General features: G+C 39.9%; 2 protein-coding genes across 5 annotated transcripts in view; both read right to left on the bottom strand.

Moving 5' to 3' along the window:
* The window catches only part of LOC102210232 (butyrophilin subfamily 2 member A2-like), a 12,799-nt gene extending 3,976 nt beyond the window's left edge, over positions 1–8,823 (bottom strand). For 2 of the 4 annotated variants that reach the window (XM_005754650.1, XM_005754652.1), the window contains exons 1-3: positions 5,888–6,397; positions 1,496–1,828; positions 1,230–1,265 (exon numbers count right to left, since the gene is read on the bottom strand). In XM_005754650.1, the coding sequence (XP_005754707.1) occupies positions 1,230–1,265; positions 1,496–1,828; positions 5,888–5,966 (448 nt within the window). In that variant the 5' untranslated portion in view covers positions 5,967–6,397. Of the gene's footprint in view, positions 1–1,229; positions 1,266–1,495; positions 1,829–5,887; positions 6,398–8,658 lie in introns of those variants that run through there. The other 2 variants (XM_013907928.1, XM_005754651.1) reach the window with 2 other exon arrangements.
* A 2,710-nt stretch (positions 8,824–11,533) lies between these two features.
* The window catches only part of LOC102209927 (butyrophilin-like protein 1), a 38,739-nt gene continuing 36,192 nt past the window's right edge, over positions 11,534–14,080 (bottom strand). Inside the window, exons 7-8 of the mRNA XM_005754649.2 lie at positions 12,178–12,282; positions 11,534–11,983 (exon numbers count right to left, since the gene is read on the bottom strand). Of these exons, the coding sequence (XP_005754706.1) occupies positions 11,916–11,983; positions 12,178–12,282 (173 nt within the window). The 3' untranslated portion in view covers positions 11,534–11,915. The remainder of the gene's footprint in view (positions 11,984–12,177; positions 12,283–14,080) is intronic.

The raw sequence follows: 14,080 nt of genomic DNA, 5'->3' as shown, positions 1-14,080 counted from the left end.
CGGGCCAAATGTAATTAGGCTGCGGGCCAAATTTGGCCCGCGGGCCAGAGTTTGACACCTATGATGTACATTAATCATTCAGTCAGTGGATGAGTGGAGAGAAAATGATTGATGATGTCATTGATTTCTACATCTGCAATGAGTGCTACAACTCTGTTTATAAACTCTCAAGGACATACGCACTGATTATTTCTAAAATGTGATGTGGTGATTTGAGGTTTATACTAAGAAATAACTTTGACAAAGACAGGTATTCTTAGTGTCAGCCTCAAGAAAACCAGTCAGACATAACAGGTATGACAGTGGTCAAGAATTTTATTTGTTAATTTGCTTTCCTCTGTTGTTGAGAGAATTTTATGAAGTCATGCATTTTAGCACATTTAACTGTTGTTTATTTCTAACCTGGCAGGTGCGTGTTAGAGCTCTGAAGCTCTAAACTTTAGAGGTTACCTCGGTTTTTCAGGTCTGACAATATTCTACAGTCTGGTGAAGGGCAAGTAGAAATCACTTTAGTTTAAGGCTAGAGCAAAGTTACATTTAATGACTTAATTTACGCTTGACAGATCTGTTTGACTTGCTGGAGTTTCAGCTATGTTAATCAAATCTGATAGCAGTCTGGGATCAATCTGTTACAATAGATATTTATGCATTTTCTGCATCACTAGCTAAATACATGCGATTCCTGTGATCATGCAATTTACACTGTTTGCGCTGCTGTAACTTTAAAGCATGGCTTCATTTCTTTGGTATTATTAATGTACAGCTCAACAGCTCAAAAACGTCTCTTCAACAGAGAATTTGTATCAAACTTGGATCATGTGCCCGAAAAATAATCTGATTTGGCTCGTAAAGAGTGCAGACGTAGAGATCAGTGACATCATGGTTAGGTCTTAACATGACAGAGCAACACAGATCTTACTGATATCTCATTAACCCTAGCCTTTTATCTGTTAAACAGACTTTTATGCATGTAGCAGGTTTGCAAGGTCACAAACTACAAGACATGGAGCAAATGCTGTATTTCAAAAATTCCTGTTAACCCTGAAAGAATAAGGGTGTAAATGTGTTAACTGTGGGCGCTTTATGTTAAACGTTGGCGCTGAATCTTTTAAACGTTTTTTTTTCCCCCAATGTGAAAGAAAGAAATTTAACATGAAAATATATTCTTTTTGGGTGAGGCCTACAGAGTTGCAGCACAAACAGGTGTAGACACCAGTAACATCACTCACGTGCATTTTCTCTTCTTCTGTCTTTTAAACTGTATCCTGAAAGAAAGAATAAAAATGTAGTATTACAAACAATAACTTCTCATTCTTACAGTGCCGGCAAAATGTTTTTTCCAATGCAAAAACTATATGCAAATCTAATCATATAATCTGCTTTTAAAAGCCACTGGGTCTAAGTAGCAAATAGATAATTTGAGAGGTAGGAGGCATGTTCTTCAGTTTCATTTATTTTAGGATTCTTAAAAAGAAGAAGGAAAAACAATACTTACGAACAACAAGTTTAATGCTGAATATTTGTTCTGGCTCCAGATTTGGAAAGTGACAGGTGTAGTTTCCACCGTCGCTGATCGTGGTGTTTCTGATCACAATCGAGGCGTTACCGAACTGCAGCTGTTGTTGAAAATGTGAGACCCGTCCTTTGAACTGGTCGTGTTGACCTATAAGGCCGTTGTTGTAATGACTGTAGTTTTCATACATGAATACATCCTGTTTATTCTGATCCTTTCTCCAGTCAAAGAGCTCCTGTACAAGGCTGGTGCTGACGGAGCAGGGCAAGAATGCGTCACTTCCTTCTGATACAACCACTGTGACGACTTCTGGCCCTGAGGAAGAAGCAGATTTATATCAGTGTTTAAACAGGAAATGCAACAGATTACATACATGCTATGCTTCCTAAATTACCCAGAATCCCCAGTTTACCTCCCACTTTACTGTTCAAATGTATTTCGATTTTAAACTCCTAAATAAGCGTATTTACACTAAAAGGCACATAAATCAACTATCGTTAGAAGATTTAGATCTTTAGATATTTTAGACTAAATGCTTAGCGTGTGTCACTGTGTAGATTTGGCCCTGGGTCACTAAATAGTGTACCGATCATTTCTCCCCCATGACACTAACACACAGTTGTGAAACAAGACAGAAAGAAGTTTGTAAACGAGAAAAGGAAGAGGATTCATTCTGCAGCTAATCAACTCTAATTCAGGAGGCGGGTGTCAAAAATCAGGACACACAGGAGTGGAAGGAGAAGAGCAGAAAGCAGCTTTTACATCCAAGCACAGTGGGCCTGCATGAAGCCAATGCAGCTAAATAATAAAGCACAGCACAAACAACAACACAAGAACCAAGACACCTAGCTTCTAGTGCTTGCAACATTCTCTTCTGATAATATTTAATTGTCCCATGCTCCTTGTGTGGACTCCAGCTATATGTGCATAGCAGTCAGCTCCACGAGCGTCTGGCAGCACAAATGAACCAGCTGCTAGTTAACGAGAGACACCCGGAATGGCTAACTGAAGGTCAGACGGTCCTGATCCCCAAGGACCCCCAGAAGGGACCGGTCCCCTCCAACTACCGACCAATAACCTGCCTCAGTACTACATGGAAGCTCCTGTCAGGCATCATATCGGCTAAGATGAACAGGCACATGGGTCAATACATGAGTGGGACACAGAAAGGAATTGGCAAGAATACCAGAGGCGCAAAACACCAGCTACTGGTAGACAGAACAGTCAGCCGAGACTGCAAGACCAGACTGACCAACCTGTGCACTGCCTGGATTGATTACAAGAAGGCCTATGACTCAATGCCCCACAGCTGGATACTGGAATGCTTAGAATTGTACAAGATCAATGGGACCCTAAGAGCCTTCATCAGGAACTCAATGGGGATGTGGCGTACAACACTAGAGGCCAACTCCAAGCCCATAGCACAAGTCACCATCAAGTGCGGGATCTACCAAGGAGATGCTCTGTCCCCACTGCTGTTCTGCATAGGCCTGAACCCCCTCAGTGAGATCATTAACAAGACTGGCTACGGATACCGACTACGGAACGGAGCAGTTGTCAGCCACCTCCTGTACATGGATGACATCAAGCTGTATGCCAAGAGTGAACGAGACATTGATTCACTGATCCACACTACCAGGCTATACAGCAATGACATTGGAATGTCGTTCGGACTGGAGAAGTGTAGTCGGATGGTAACAAAGAGAGGGAAGGTAGTCAGAACTGAGGGGATTGAACTACCAGAAGGCAACATTGCAGACATAGAGGACAGTTACAAGTACCTGGGGATCCCGCAGGCGAATGGGAACCATGAAGAGGCCGCTAGAAAGGCTGCAACCACCAAGTACCTGCGGAGGGTCAGGCAAGTCCTGAGGAGTCAGCTGAATGGTAAGAACAAGATCCGGGCCATCAACACCTACACCCTGCCCGTGATCAGGTACCCTGCTGGGGTAATAGGCTGGCCAAAGGAGGAGATAGAAGCCACTGACATAAAGACAAGAAAGCTCCTTACCATGCATGGAGGGTTTCACCCCAAGTCCAGCACCCTGAGGCTGTACGCTAAGCGGAAGGAAGGGGGCCGGGGACTGGTGAGTGTCTGCACCACAGTCCAGGATGAGACAACGAACATCCAAGAATACATTGGGAAGATGGCCCCAACTGACCAAGTGCTCAGTGAATACCTCAGGCAGCAGAAACCCAAGAAAGAGGAGAGAGAAGAGGAACCATCATGGAAGGACAGGCCCCTGCACGGTATGTACCACCGGCAGATAGAGGAGGTGGCTGATATCCAGAAATCCTACCAGTGGCTGGACAAAGCTGGACTGAAAGACAGCACAGAGGCACTAATCATGGCAGCACAAGAACAAGCTCTGAGTACAAGATCCATAGAGGCTGGGGTCTATCACACCAGGCAAGACCCCAGGTGCAGGCTGTGTAAAGATGCCCCAGAGACAATCCAGCACATAACAGCAGGGTGCAAGATGCTAGCAGGCAAGGCATACATGGAACGCCATAACCAAGTGGCCGGCATAGTGTACAGGAACATCTGTGCCGAGTATAACCTGGAAGTCCCGAGGTCAAAATGGGAGATGCCCCCAAGGGTGGTGGAGAATGACCGAGCTAAGATCCTGTGGGACTTCCAGATACAGACGGACAAAATGGTGGTGGCTAACCAACCGGACATAGTGGTGGTAGACAAACAGAAGCAGACGGCTGTAGTGATCGATGTAGCGGTTCCGAATGACAGCAATATCAGGAAGAAGGAACACGAGAAGCTGGAGAAATACCAAGGGCTCAGAGAAGAGCTCGAGAGGATGTGGAGGGTGAAGGTAACGGTGGTCCCCGTTGTCGGGACGATAAATGTCTTATATCGGGATATGAAATTCTGGTCATATTGCACAGCCCTATGTGCAAGTATACCATCAACACTGACACATATACAAGAAAATAGCCTTTGAATGGCTGTCCACTGTAGTGACCACTATGCGTGAAAGGGTTAATAATCAGAAGCGTGGACGGGATGTGGTGGATTAAAAATTCCCATCACAGATGCAGCTGATAAATCTGCAGAAACTGTGTGATGCAATCATGTCATACGGACAAAAGTCTTCCAGCAATAATACTTCATGTTAGACACACTGTCTCATTAGCAGAGGTGGGAAGTAACAAAGTACAAATCTACCTTTGGCGGCCTTTCACCCTCAGGTGAAAGGCAGTAGTAGTAGTAGTAGTGTACTTTGAATAGTTTTCTTTACTGACTACTTTTTACTTTTACTCCCTACATTTTTAAACAAATACCTACTTTCTACTGCTTTCATATTCAAAACAGGCTTGTTACTGCATTTGCAGGAAATTATTATTTTACATCACTTCACACATTTTACCTTTAAAGTGGTAATAATATAATTGCAATGAATAGGTCTAGGGGGAATAATATTATCAAAATAACTGGAGGAACTATGCTGCCTGCCACAGCCCCATCAAATGAGAAAAAAAAAAAAAAAGTTTGTTTTTTTGGCACTTGGGGTGGTTATCGTCCATTTATCGTTATCGAGGTTAACTGCTCAATTTTTCATGATATTGATTTTAGGCCATATCGCCCAGCCCTACTCTGCAGGTTAGTGCAGGATAAACAGGTTAGTTTGCTGCACTGTGATGGATCTAAAGTAAAGAACAGTGTGGGATTGCTGCACAGTGGCTGTGGTTCATAGTCACATTTGTCTTACATAAAGTGTAGCAGAGATTCACATGAATTTTAACTGGGTCTGGGTGCTGAGATTCTTTCACTGAATTCCACCTTCATACTAACTTCATAGTGTCTAATATAAAGACAACATAAACAGTGTACTGTCAGTGAGGATACAAATCAGCCAGGACAACTCATGAAACATCTGCTAACATCTGGCTGAATTAAGCTGTGTACATTAACAAGGAGCAGCAGGTCAGCTGATCACAGCCTGTACACTAAGAAAATCTACTGGAGCTCTCCATAAAAATTATTGTTAGTTATGATCCTTTCCCCCACACTGAGCCATTACAACCAATGTATGGACTGAACCCATGATTTAACCTGTGTACAATTAGAATTAAAATGTAACTAAGTTCTTATTCTGAACTTCCAATATGATTCCATTATTCCATTAATATAGAACAAGGCACATTAAGTTTTGCATAAAAATAGCTACCTTTACCTTCTTACTTTGAGTAAATTTCAGTGCCTTTGCTTATTTTAGTTTTTTTAATTTTTCCTTTTTACTTTTACTCGAATAAAGAAGTCGAATCAGTACTTCAACTCTGTACTTTTGGAACTTCTGCTCATTGGCACGCTTTAATGTTATAAATGCAATCTACATAATAAGCAATGATCTTTCTTACCGTTCTCATGTCCTGATGTTCCAAAAACCAGGGCAAGAAAACACAGAAAGTGTGCTTTCAATCCACAGAAACAAAACATGGTGAGATAGACGTGCGCCAAGTATGCTACAAGCTAACGATGGAGACAGCTAACCTTACAGCCAATGAATTGCAATATGAAAGCCCTGTAAAGTAGCCCAACACGGCACTACAAGTCAATCTTGTAAAGGCTTTCAGCAGCCGATGGCACTAAATGCTAATAAAACCTCGGTTATACACGTTTTTGTAAGTAAGCAAGGCCTCCCCCTCCTGCCTTGATATTATTATTGCTAATATCTACCGGGTTAGCTTTCACGTTAACTACAGTAAAAAAACAACAACAAAAAAACAACTGATTTAAAAAAGCACAACATAAGGAGCTCACACACACTTATGTAAAGGTCCAACTTTGAGGCGACGTTATTAAATATAAACTAAACATAAAAAAAAACCCAAAAACGAATTCGTACTACAGCTTCTGGTGAAAGCAATGGCACCTGGAAGGTAGGAAAAAAACAACAACAATGTGCTGCATTAGCGCCACTAACTGGCTTGGAGTGTGGACCGAACACCCTCCTCATACCCAATTTAAAAAACAAAACAAAACCAATAAACAAAAAAACAATAACAACCACCACTCAGGGTTTTTTCTTCCAATACAGAGCAGAAATTTTTTGTTAATAAACTGGCTCTTGTTTCTACTAATGAAATTAGTTTGCTAACAGTAACAGGGATAAGTCAGTGAATGAATCAGTAAAGTGATTCTGTCGTCAAAGTCATAGCGACTCGTAAGATAATTAACAGCTAAAAAAAATACTACTATATTTGTACAGTCAGTGGGGGACTAGTCCATTGTTCGTCTCACAATTTCAGTCTGGTAGAGAAGTGTTTCTTTCTTTGAGCCTGGCTGATGCAGAGCCGACTGAAGGACCACGACAGCCCCGCCCAGCTTTCAATTCTGCACCCAACAGTTTCATCGTTTCATATACTGATGTAATCTCAGTTACTTTAGTAAAGCTTATTCACTTTTCACCCCAGCTTCCAGCAGCTCACAAAGGGAAAGTTAATGCTGTGTCATAGATCCTAACCCCCTATGGTCGCACCATGTTACATAAAAGAAAGAGGAATTTGGTGACTTTGGCCCATGACAAGTCCATAACAAATAACTTTGATTGAAGGAATTTGTATGAATTTTTGGAAAGAGAAACAGGAGATTGTTGTTGTAGAGTGGATTGAGGAGTAAGGACAGTGGAGCTGTTCAGTTGGAAACAGAGTTCAGTTCCTTGCGAAACAAACAAGCTTGAAACAAGACAAAAAAATAAGAAGTTCAAAAGTTGCGTTCTACACAGTGGTTTGAGCACTGTAGTAGGAGACATGGTGAATTTAAAAAAAAAAAACTATACCAACACTTTTTAGTTTTGTAAATACTGGCTATATTGAGAGGTCTTGTTTTATTCCTACTTTATTTTGAAAATTTATTTGAATTATGCCATCCAATTAAGATGAATTTTATGTTGTTGGTTGTAAAGCTCAGGATGAATATTTTTTATCTTTTTATTCTATTTTTCAGTTTTTTTTTCAAGACCTAGTGAATTGAATTTTATTTTTAAAAACTTGGCCTACCCTTTTTAGTTTTGTCAATATTGGCAATAGTGTTATTGCTGGGTTCGAATATATTTAATATAGGCCATCAAATTAAGGTAAATGTCATGTTTTTAGTTTTTATTAATCGGATGAGGACTATTTTATTTTATGTTATTTCATCTTTCAGTTTTAACCTGAAGAATTACCACCTTAACGTGGTCAGGGGGTTTGCGTGGCTCAGTGTCCCTAAGAGCTAGACCAACAGAAGCCTTCAGATGGGCCAAGTTGGTCCGTTCTTGAGGTAGAGGCCTGACAAAGCGTAATCCAATTACAGGCAAAGCAGTTATTCAGAGTCTCCCAAAAGTTGATTCTGTTCATCTGGACGAAGCGTTTTCAATGGGAGAAACGTTTCGTCACTCATCCAAGTGACTTATTCAGTCTCAGCTGGCTCCAGGTTTCCCCAGTCTTATAAACAGTACATTTGCATAATGACTGAAACCAGCCCACTGAAGGAACAATGGACTGGGAGGTCAGTTCCAGTGAAAACGCTACGTCCAGATGAACAGAATCAACTTTTGGAGATTTACTTACCTGGATGATTGAGCATGCATCAAGACAGTTATTCAGAGCACCCCACCACTTTCCCGCCTCTCCTTTACATTTCTGTCTGTCCCTCATATATGCCTGTCTAGAAACGACCCAGTGAGATAGGTTAAAAAAAGCCTTAAGCCATCACGATTGTGTATTATTTTAACCACTTTAACACAAAATACCATCATTTTATTACTTCTAAAGCACTTCATTCATATCCACGTCTAACTTCGGAACCCGGTACTCAGCACTCGGGATGTTTTCGTCAAAAACGGTTTGAAACAATGAATAAAAAGGATCAATAAGAATGTAGACTTATGCCCTGAGGTCTTGTGACCAGGGCTTGCTTGTTGTCCAGCATACAAGGTTAAAAACATAAGGTGACAGAGCATTCGTATCAGTGGCTCCCAGACTCGCTCCCTTCAAGTTTGAGATCTGTGGACTCAGTTATTTCTTTTAAAAAACAGTGAAAAACCCATCTTTTTAAACCTGCTTTTGGTTGATTTAGTTTGTTTCAGGTTGTATGTCCGTTCCTGCTTCTGTGAAGCACTTTGGGACTTTATCTTGAAATTACTCACGTCCATGCGGTCTTCACGTGTTCTCCATTCACAGCTCAGCTTCTGATCGTTTTTACCCATTTTGTCTCAGTAGGATCTAATGTTTAGGAACCACTCCGAGGTTTGAATGTATTCTTCCAGTAAGGCAACTTGTGTCGAGCCAACCTCCAATTTGAGAATTGCAGTCAAGCCAGCCTCCACTTTATTTTACATTCCCTGTGTGGAAACAAGATTTCAAAATAAAAGCATTCGAAACCTACTTTCAAAATAAAAGCTAACTTCGAGTGAATTAAGTACACAATAAAAAATATCATTTAGTCTTGTTTACACACTAATGTTGGAACCAAATGACACACCCTTGTATTCTACTAGCATGTCAATATTAGAGCCATCTTCTTTTGTATTTCAACATAAAAGCCTTCTGAATTTTTATTTTTGAACTACTCTTTCAATAAATTCAGAATTCAGGGCTTAAAAAGGAAATTATGTTATGTTATTATGTTGCTCTTTTTTGCTTGTTTTCTCTTTGTCTTTCTTTGAGAAAGTTCCCTTTCTCACTGTCACCTCTTCCCCTCTGTTTTTCTTCCCCTTCCTCTCTTTCTTCCTCCCTTTCCTATCCCCCAGCCAAGTCTGTCCCATATTTAACAACTGAAAATAAAATAAAATAAATAATAATAACAACAAAGGTAAATTAATAAACCAATACGGCAAGGCCGTGATGATCCACTATATCAGATGGGCATCTTTCTTGGCCTTCAGACAATAATTCTGATGGCTACTGAACCAAACAGGACAGGCACAAAAAAGGGGATACTGTTGATCTAGAGTGAAACTATCTTTTGGAAAAAAGATTTTTTCTTCTCAGAGCATTCTGAAGCTTTTAAAAGAGTAGATCATATATGGGCAAATTCAATGGCCATTACTTTGAAAGGCAAAATCAGACTTAATTGTTGGATGTTTGGTTGGTCAAGTAATCGCCACTACAAAAGGTATAACCTGAAATATTTGGATATACATGATGGTTAATATTTGATCTTTTTGGAGGAAAAGAGGTTAATGAGCTCATTTTTAAAAACAAAATATAAAAAAGAAACAGCTTGAAAGGATTCTGGAGAACCCAGCCCAAATTAGATTCTGTATGATTGTGAAATGGTGTGGCCAGCAATGTGAGCGGATTATGGAGAAGAACTGAGGCAAGCTGTGTCTTGGACTTCACACAAACACTACGCTCTATTAGTCCTACCCAGGTAGTCGGTAGTAGACAATAGGGTCTGCATACTGACACCTCCTTACAGTAGTGCTGTTTGGGTCTCAGTGAACATGGGATGACATTAATTTGTTTTATTTATTTAATGGAGTTCCAATACAATTCAATACAACTGTTCTCATTTCAGTTTCTTTTTTTATTTTGCTATTGACCCCCCCCTCTCCCAGGAGAAAAAACACTATTTGTATGGAAACTTGTTGACTGTGACTGTTTTTGTTGACAAGTTGTACAGAGGCAATAAAGATCCCAGTTGTTCACTTTCGAGACAACCCCTTTTGTAAATCTCTAAATCCAAACCACCTTCCAAACCTACCAAGATGTCTATTATCTCTATTGAAATCGATATTGTACTGGTCCTGACTAGAGGCACTACATACACCAGATATTATTTTGTGGATGAAATCAGTGAATAGAGGACAAGAGTCCTGGATTTATATGTTTTATAAAAAAGGTTTCCTGGCCTCGAAATGTCTTATATCAAAGCACAACTGCTTCAAAATAAGAATAATTTTCGAATTTGACTGATACATTAATATATTTCCTCTCTTTATGAATATTTAAAGAAACACATACACCAAAAACAATAGTAGACACAATAGTTTGTTTCATCTCTTATTCAGACTTTCTCTGAAATGGCATGAATATAAAAATAAAAAAAAATACACCAACAATTAACAGCATAAATATAACTTGTAAAAGAATAAAAACATATCAAATGAGCCAACAACTACATACTAGAGCACAAGTGTATCTTGGCAAACAAAAATATTTTTATATCTGCAAAATATTCACATTGATTTACATGAGAAGCGCTGAGGGTTCAGTTTAATCAAGTATTCCATGAGTACAAGTTTAAATAACCTGAGTTAAATATGAGTCGAGAAGTTTAGATTTTTCACCATCTGTATGACAGCTTTTGACTGACAAAACTGATATTTTAAGTTCTCTCCAGTCATAACATTAAGGGTCCTTTTTATCTTGGGTAATTTTAATTTTGCATTTCTCATTATTCATCAAATTCTGTACGAGTTACAATTATCTTAATCTATTATGATGAAAAAAAACCATCACTGTCCTCATTAAAAACATGAATGTCAGAGAAAGTTTGGTCAGCAAATTACTTATAAAGCTGCACACTTTTATGTAAGAACAGATATCATGATGACATGAAAAAGTCAAAATATATTATTCTAACAATATCTCAGCAAGACAGTATAATTACTGTTAAAGTCATGTTTGGAAGCAAGTTTTGATTACTGTAAGCTTAAAGTTAGGCAACTAAAATAAAACCTTATACTGTCTTGGGTGCATTTAAAAGAGGATTTCTTGAAACATCTTCATGTCATTAGAAAATCTTTCAAATGCAGATTTGTACTGAAAATGAGAAAGGAGTCAGGAGGAGGAGCCATGAAACTGCAGCAAAGGAGGAAACACTGAGATGATCAGTAAATGATCAAACTAAGGTTTCAATGATGGAAACATGTGCACTGCATATATTAACATGGGGACGATTACAGCAAGAAGGCTCTGAGTTCAATTCTGCCCTCAGGCCGGGGTCTTTCTGTGTGGAGTTCTCTCCGGGTACTCTGGCTTCCACCCACAGTCCAAAGACATGCAGTTAGTGGGAATGTGAGTGTAAATGCTTGTTTGTCTCTGTGTGTTAGCCCTGCGACAGGGTGTACCTTGCTTCTCACCCTATGATAACTGGGATAGGCTCCAGCATCCCCCGCGACCCTGAAAAAGAATAAGCGGATGGATGGATGGACGGTTACAATGTTCTCATCACTCGACAGTGATTTTAAGACTGAAAATAACATAAAACATGCAATGTCCATATTATAACCAGATATTGAGGCCTGTGAGATAAATCAGTAATTCAGTACAATGAAAAAAACAAAATACAACCTATTAAGATTATAAATACAAATAAAAGCGCCAACTTGTTTTCCTGTCTTGATTAAATAAAAAAAAAATAAAAAAACTGGTTAAAAAGACCACTACTTCACAGTTTTTAAGGTTGTTCAGAGGTGAGATTTCTCTCCAGCTCTGAGGAGGGGCCATTTTCCATTCTTTGTGAATCTGCACGAAGGAAATGACAATATTCAAGAAACACAACTACACTGGTCACACACTGAGTTAATACAAATAAAGTATTTATCTTCTTCAACAGAAATCAAAGGATAAGACCTAATATGAGGGAGTTATAAAAAAAAAGTTGTGATATCCCTGGCAATAAATGATGAATGTTAAAATAGTACATTAGTAAAACTCACCTTTCTTCAAACTGTAGCCTTTAACCTTAAGCACAACACCAACAGCAACAACAAAAACGACAACAATAAAACCACCGATGAGTGCGGCAGCCCATTCAGGGAGCCCTGAAACAGAAGAGAAAACATTTGTGTAACTCAGACTGTGACTGCATATCAGGAACTGACAGCAGGTTTAAATAGCAAGCTCAGTGATGCCAGCATGGATTTCACTTCCTGTTTCCTCTTGCCCGTCTCCCCAGCTAACAGGTTGGTTCTGATTTTGCTCAAAGCAGCGAGGATGAGGTTTTTGAATCTCTGGGCTGCTGCTCAGAGACTCCTGCTTTCCTCCTGCTGAGCCTCAAATCTGAAAACATGTGCAAGTCTGTAATCAAGGTTGTAATCTGAGTGAGCCTGTGATGGACTTACTAGATTCTTCTGTGAACCTGGTAATGGACAAGGAAATGACCATAGTTAAGCTTTAAGGTTAGCACCTCCTACAGTGTGGGTGTGTGTAGGGGTGGGCGATATAAACGGTATGCGGTAGAAACAATATGAATTTGGCCAATGGTAGAGATTTTGACTATACCACCCTAACGCGATAGCCCATGTTGATCAATGTGTCATCAAGCTGATCCTGTTTGGTCGAAAGCATCGCAGCGGCTGCAAGCATGGGGAGGAGGAGGTGTTCATAAAGAAAACCGCTGTGACGTTGGTAATATGCACCTGGTTTGGGTTTAAGCAGTTGGATGTTAATCTCCTGAGACCCAAACTCTTTCATGGCATGCATTTTTAATTTCTCTTTGCTATTTGGGCTGATTGGGACCTGATGAATGTAAAAATAAAGAATTATCTTTTTACCTTATTTTGCTCTACAAGGGCCTGATATCCACATATGAGGACATTCGTTTTAAATTTCGATAGAACAGTGGCAGTATAATGTCCTTGTAAGTGGATATCAGGTGGTTGTAGAGCAAAATTTATTGTGGTCTAGACAACACAAAATGTGATGTCAACATACAGTATGTGGATGCCAGGTCCTAGGAGATTAAACAGAAAAATATCATCTGCAAATTATGCCGGGCGACAGCAATAGCGAAGAGACGAAGAACGTTTTGGAATATGAGGAAAGCCAAAAACCGTCCTTCCTCCACTTCCGTAACATTGATTCATTAATGTTGAATTCTCTCGCAGCTGTTCTATTCCCATTTTGTTGCAGTATATGAATGACTAACCTCGTATTGTGGATGGATTATCTCAGTTGTTCTCCTGACTGAAGTTTGGTCCATTTACAGCATCCTGCCATGCCATTGCATTGGTCCCTAATCATCGGGAACCCTCACTTTAACTTTTATCATCCTCCAGCTTCCCTGTGTTTATGTTATGCTAACATAGCTGTGTCGCTAGTGATCACGTAGCACATCATTATATACCAGCTAGTCCAACTTCAGTAACCCTACAAAAGTAACTAATTTTTTCAGAAATCTCTCAGTCAGAACATGCTATATCATGTTTAGGTGGAAACTAGCGAGCTAACTTCCTGCTAACTAGTGATGTGCGGATCGATCCTGAAATATCGATTCCTCCGATACCAATCATTTATGTTCTAGAATCGATTCTAGATAATGTCACCGTTATTATTGGCCGGTGTTCTGGGAATCTATCCTACCTGGAAAAACATCCTACCCAATGTACCTGGCCTGGAAACAGCGGGGGTGTCCAAATTCAGAGGCTGCTTCCACCTCAGGACCCGGCCTTTCTAAAGAAAGCCGGGTAGTACGTCACGAGCTTCCTCGGTAGAGTGAAATGTTGCCGTCTTCTCCTTGCTATCTAAAATATAACCGGGCGCTGACTTAAACTCTCGACCGTCTCACACTTCTGTTTAATCAGTTTTCTGTTTGATGTTTATTCAGCTGTGTGAAAACCC

The sequence above is a fragment of the Pundamilia nyererei genome, unplaced genomic scaffold, assembly GCF_000239375.1.
Source record: "Pundamilia nyererei isolate P.nyererei 1_Seehausen unplaced genomic scaffold, PunNye1.0 scaffold00616, whole genome shotgun sequence".
Classification (NCBI taxonomy): domain Eukaryota; kingdom Metazoa; phylum Chordata; class Actinopteri; order Cichliformes; family Cichlidae; genus Pundamilia; species Pundamilia nyererei.
Note: the sequence above shows the minus strand (reverse complement) of the source record. Positions and strands in the feature narration are given on the sequence as shown.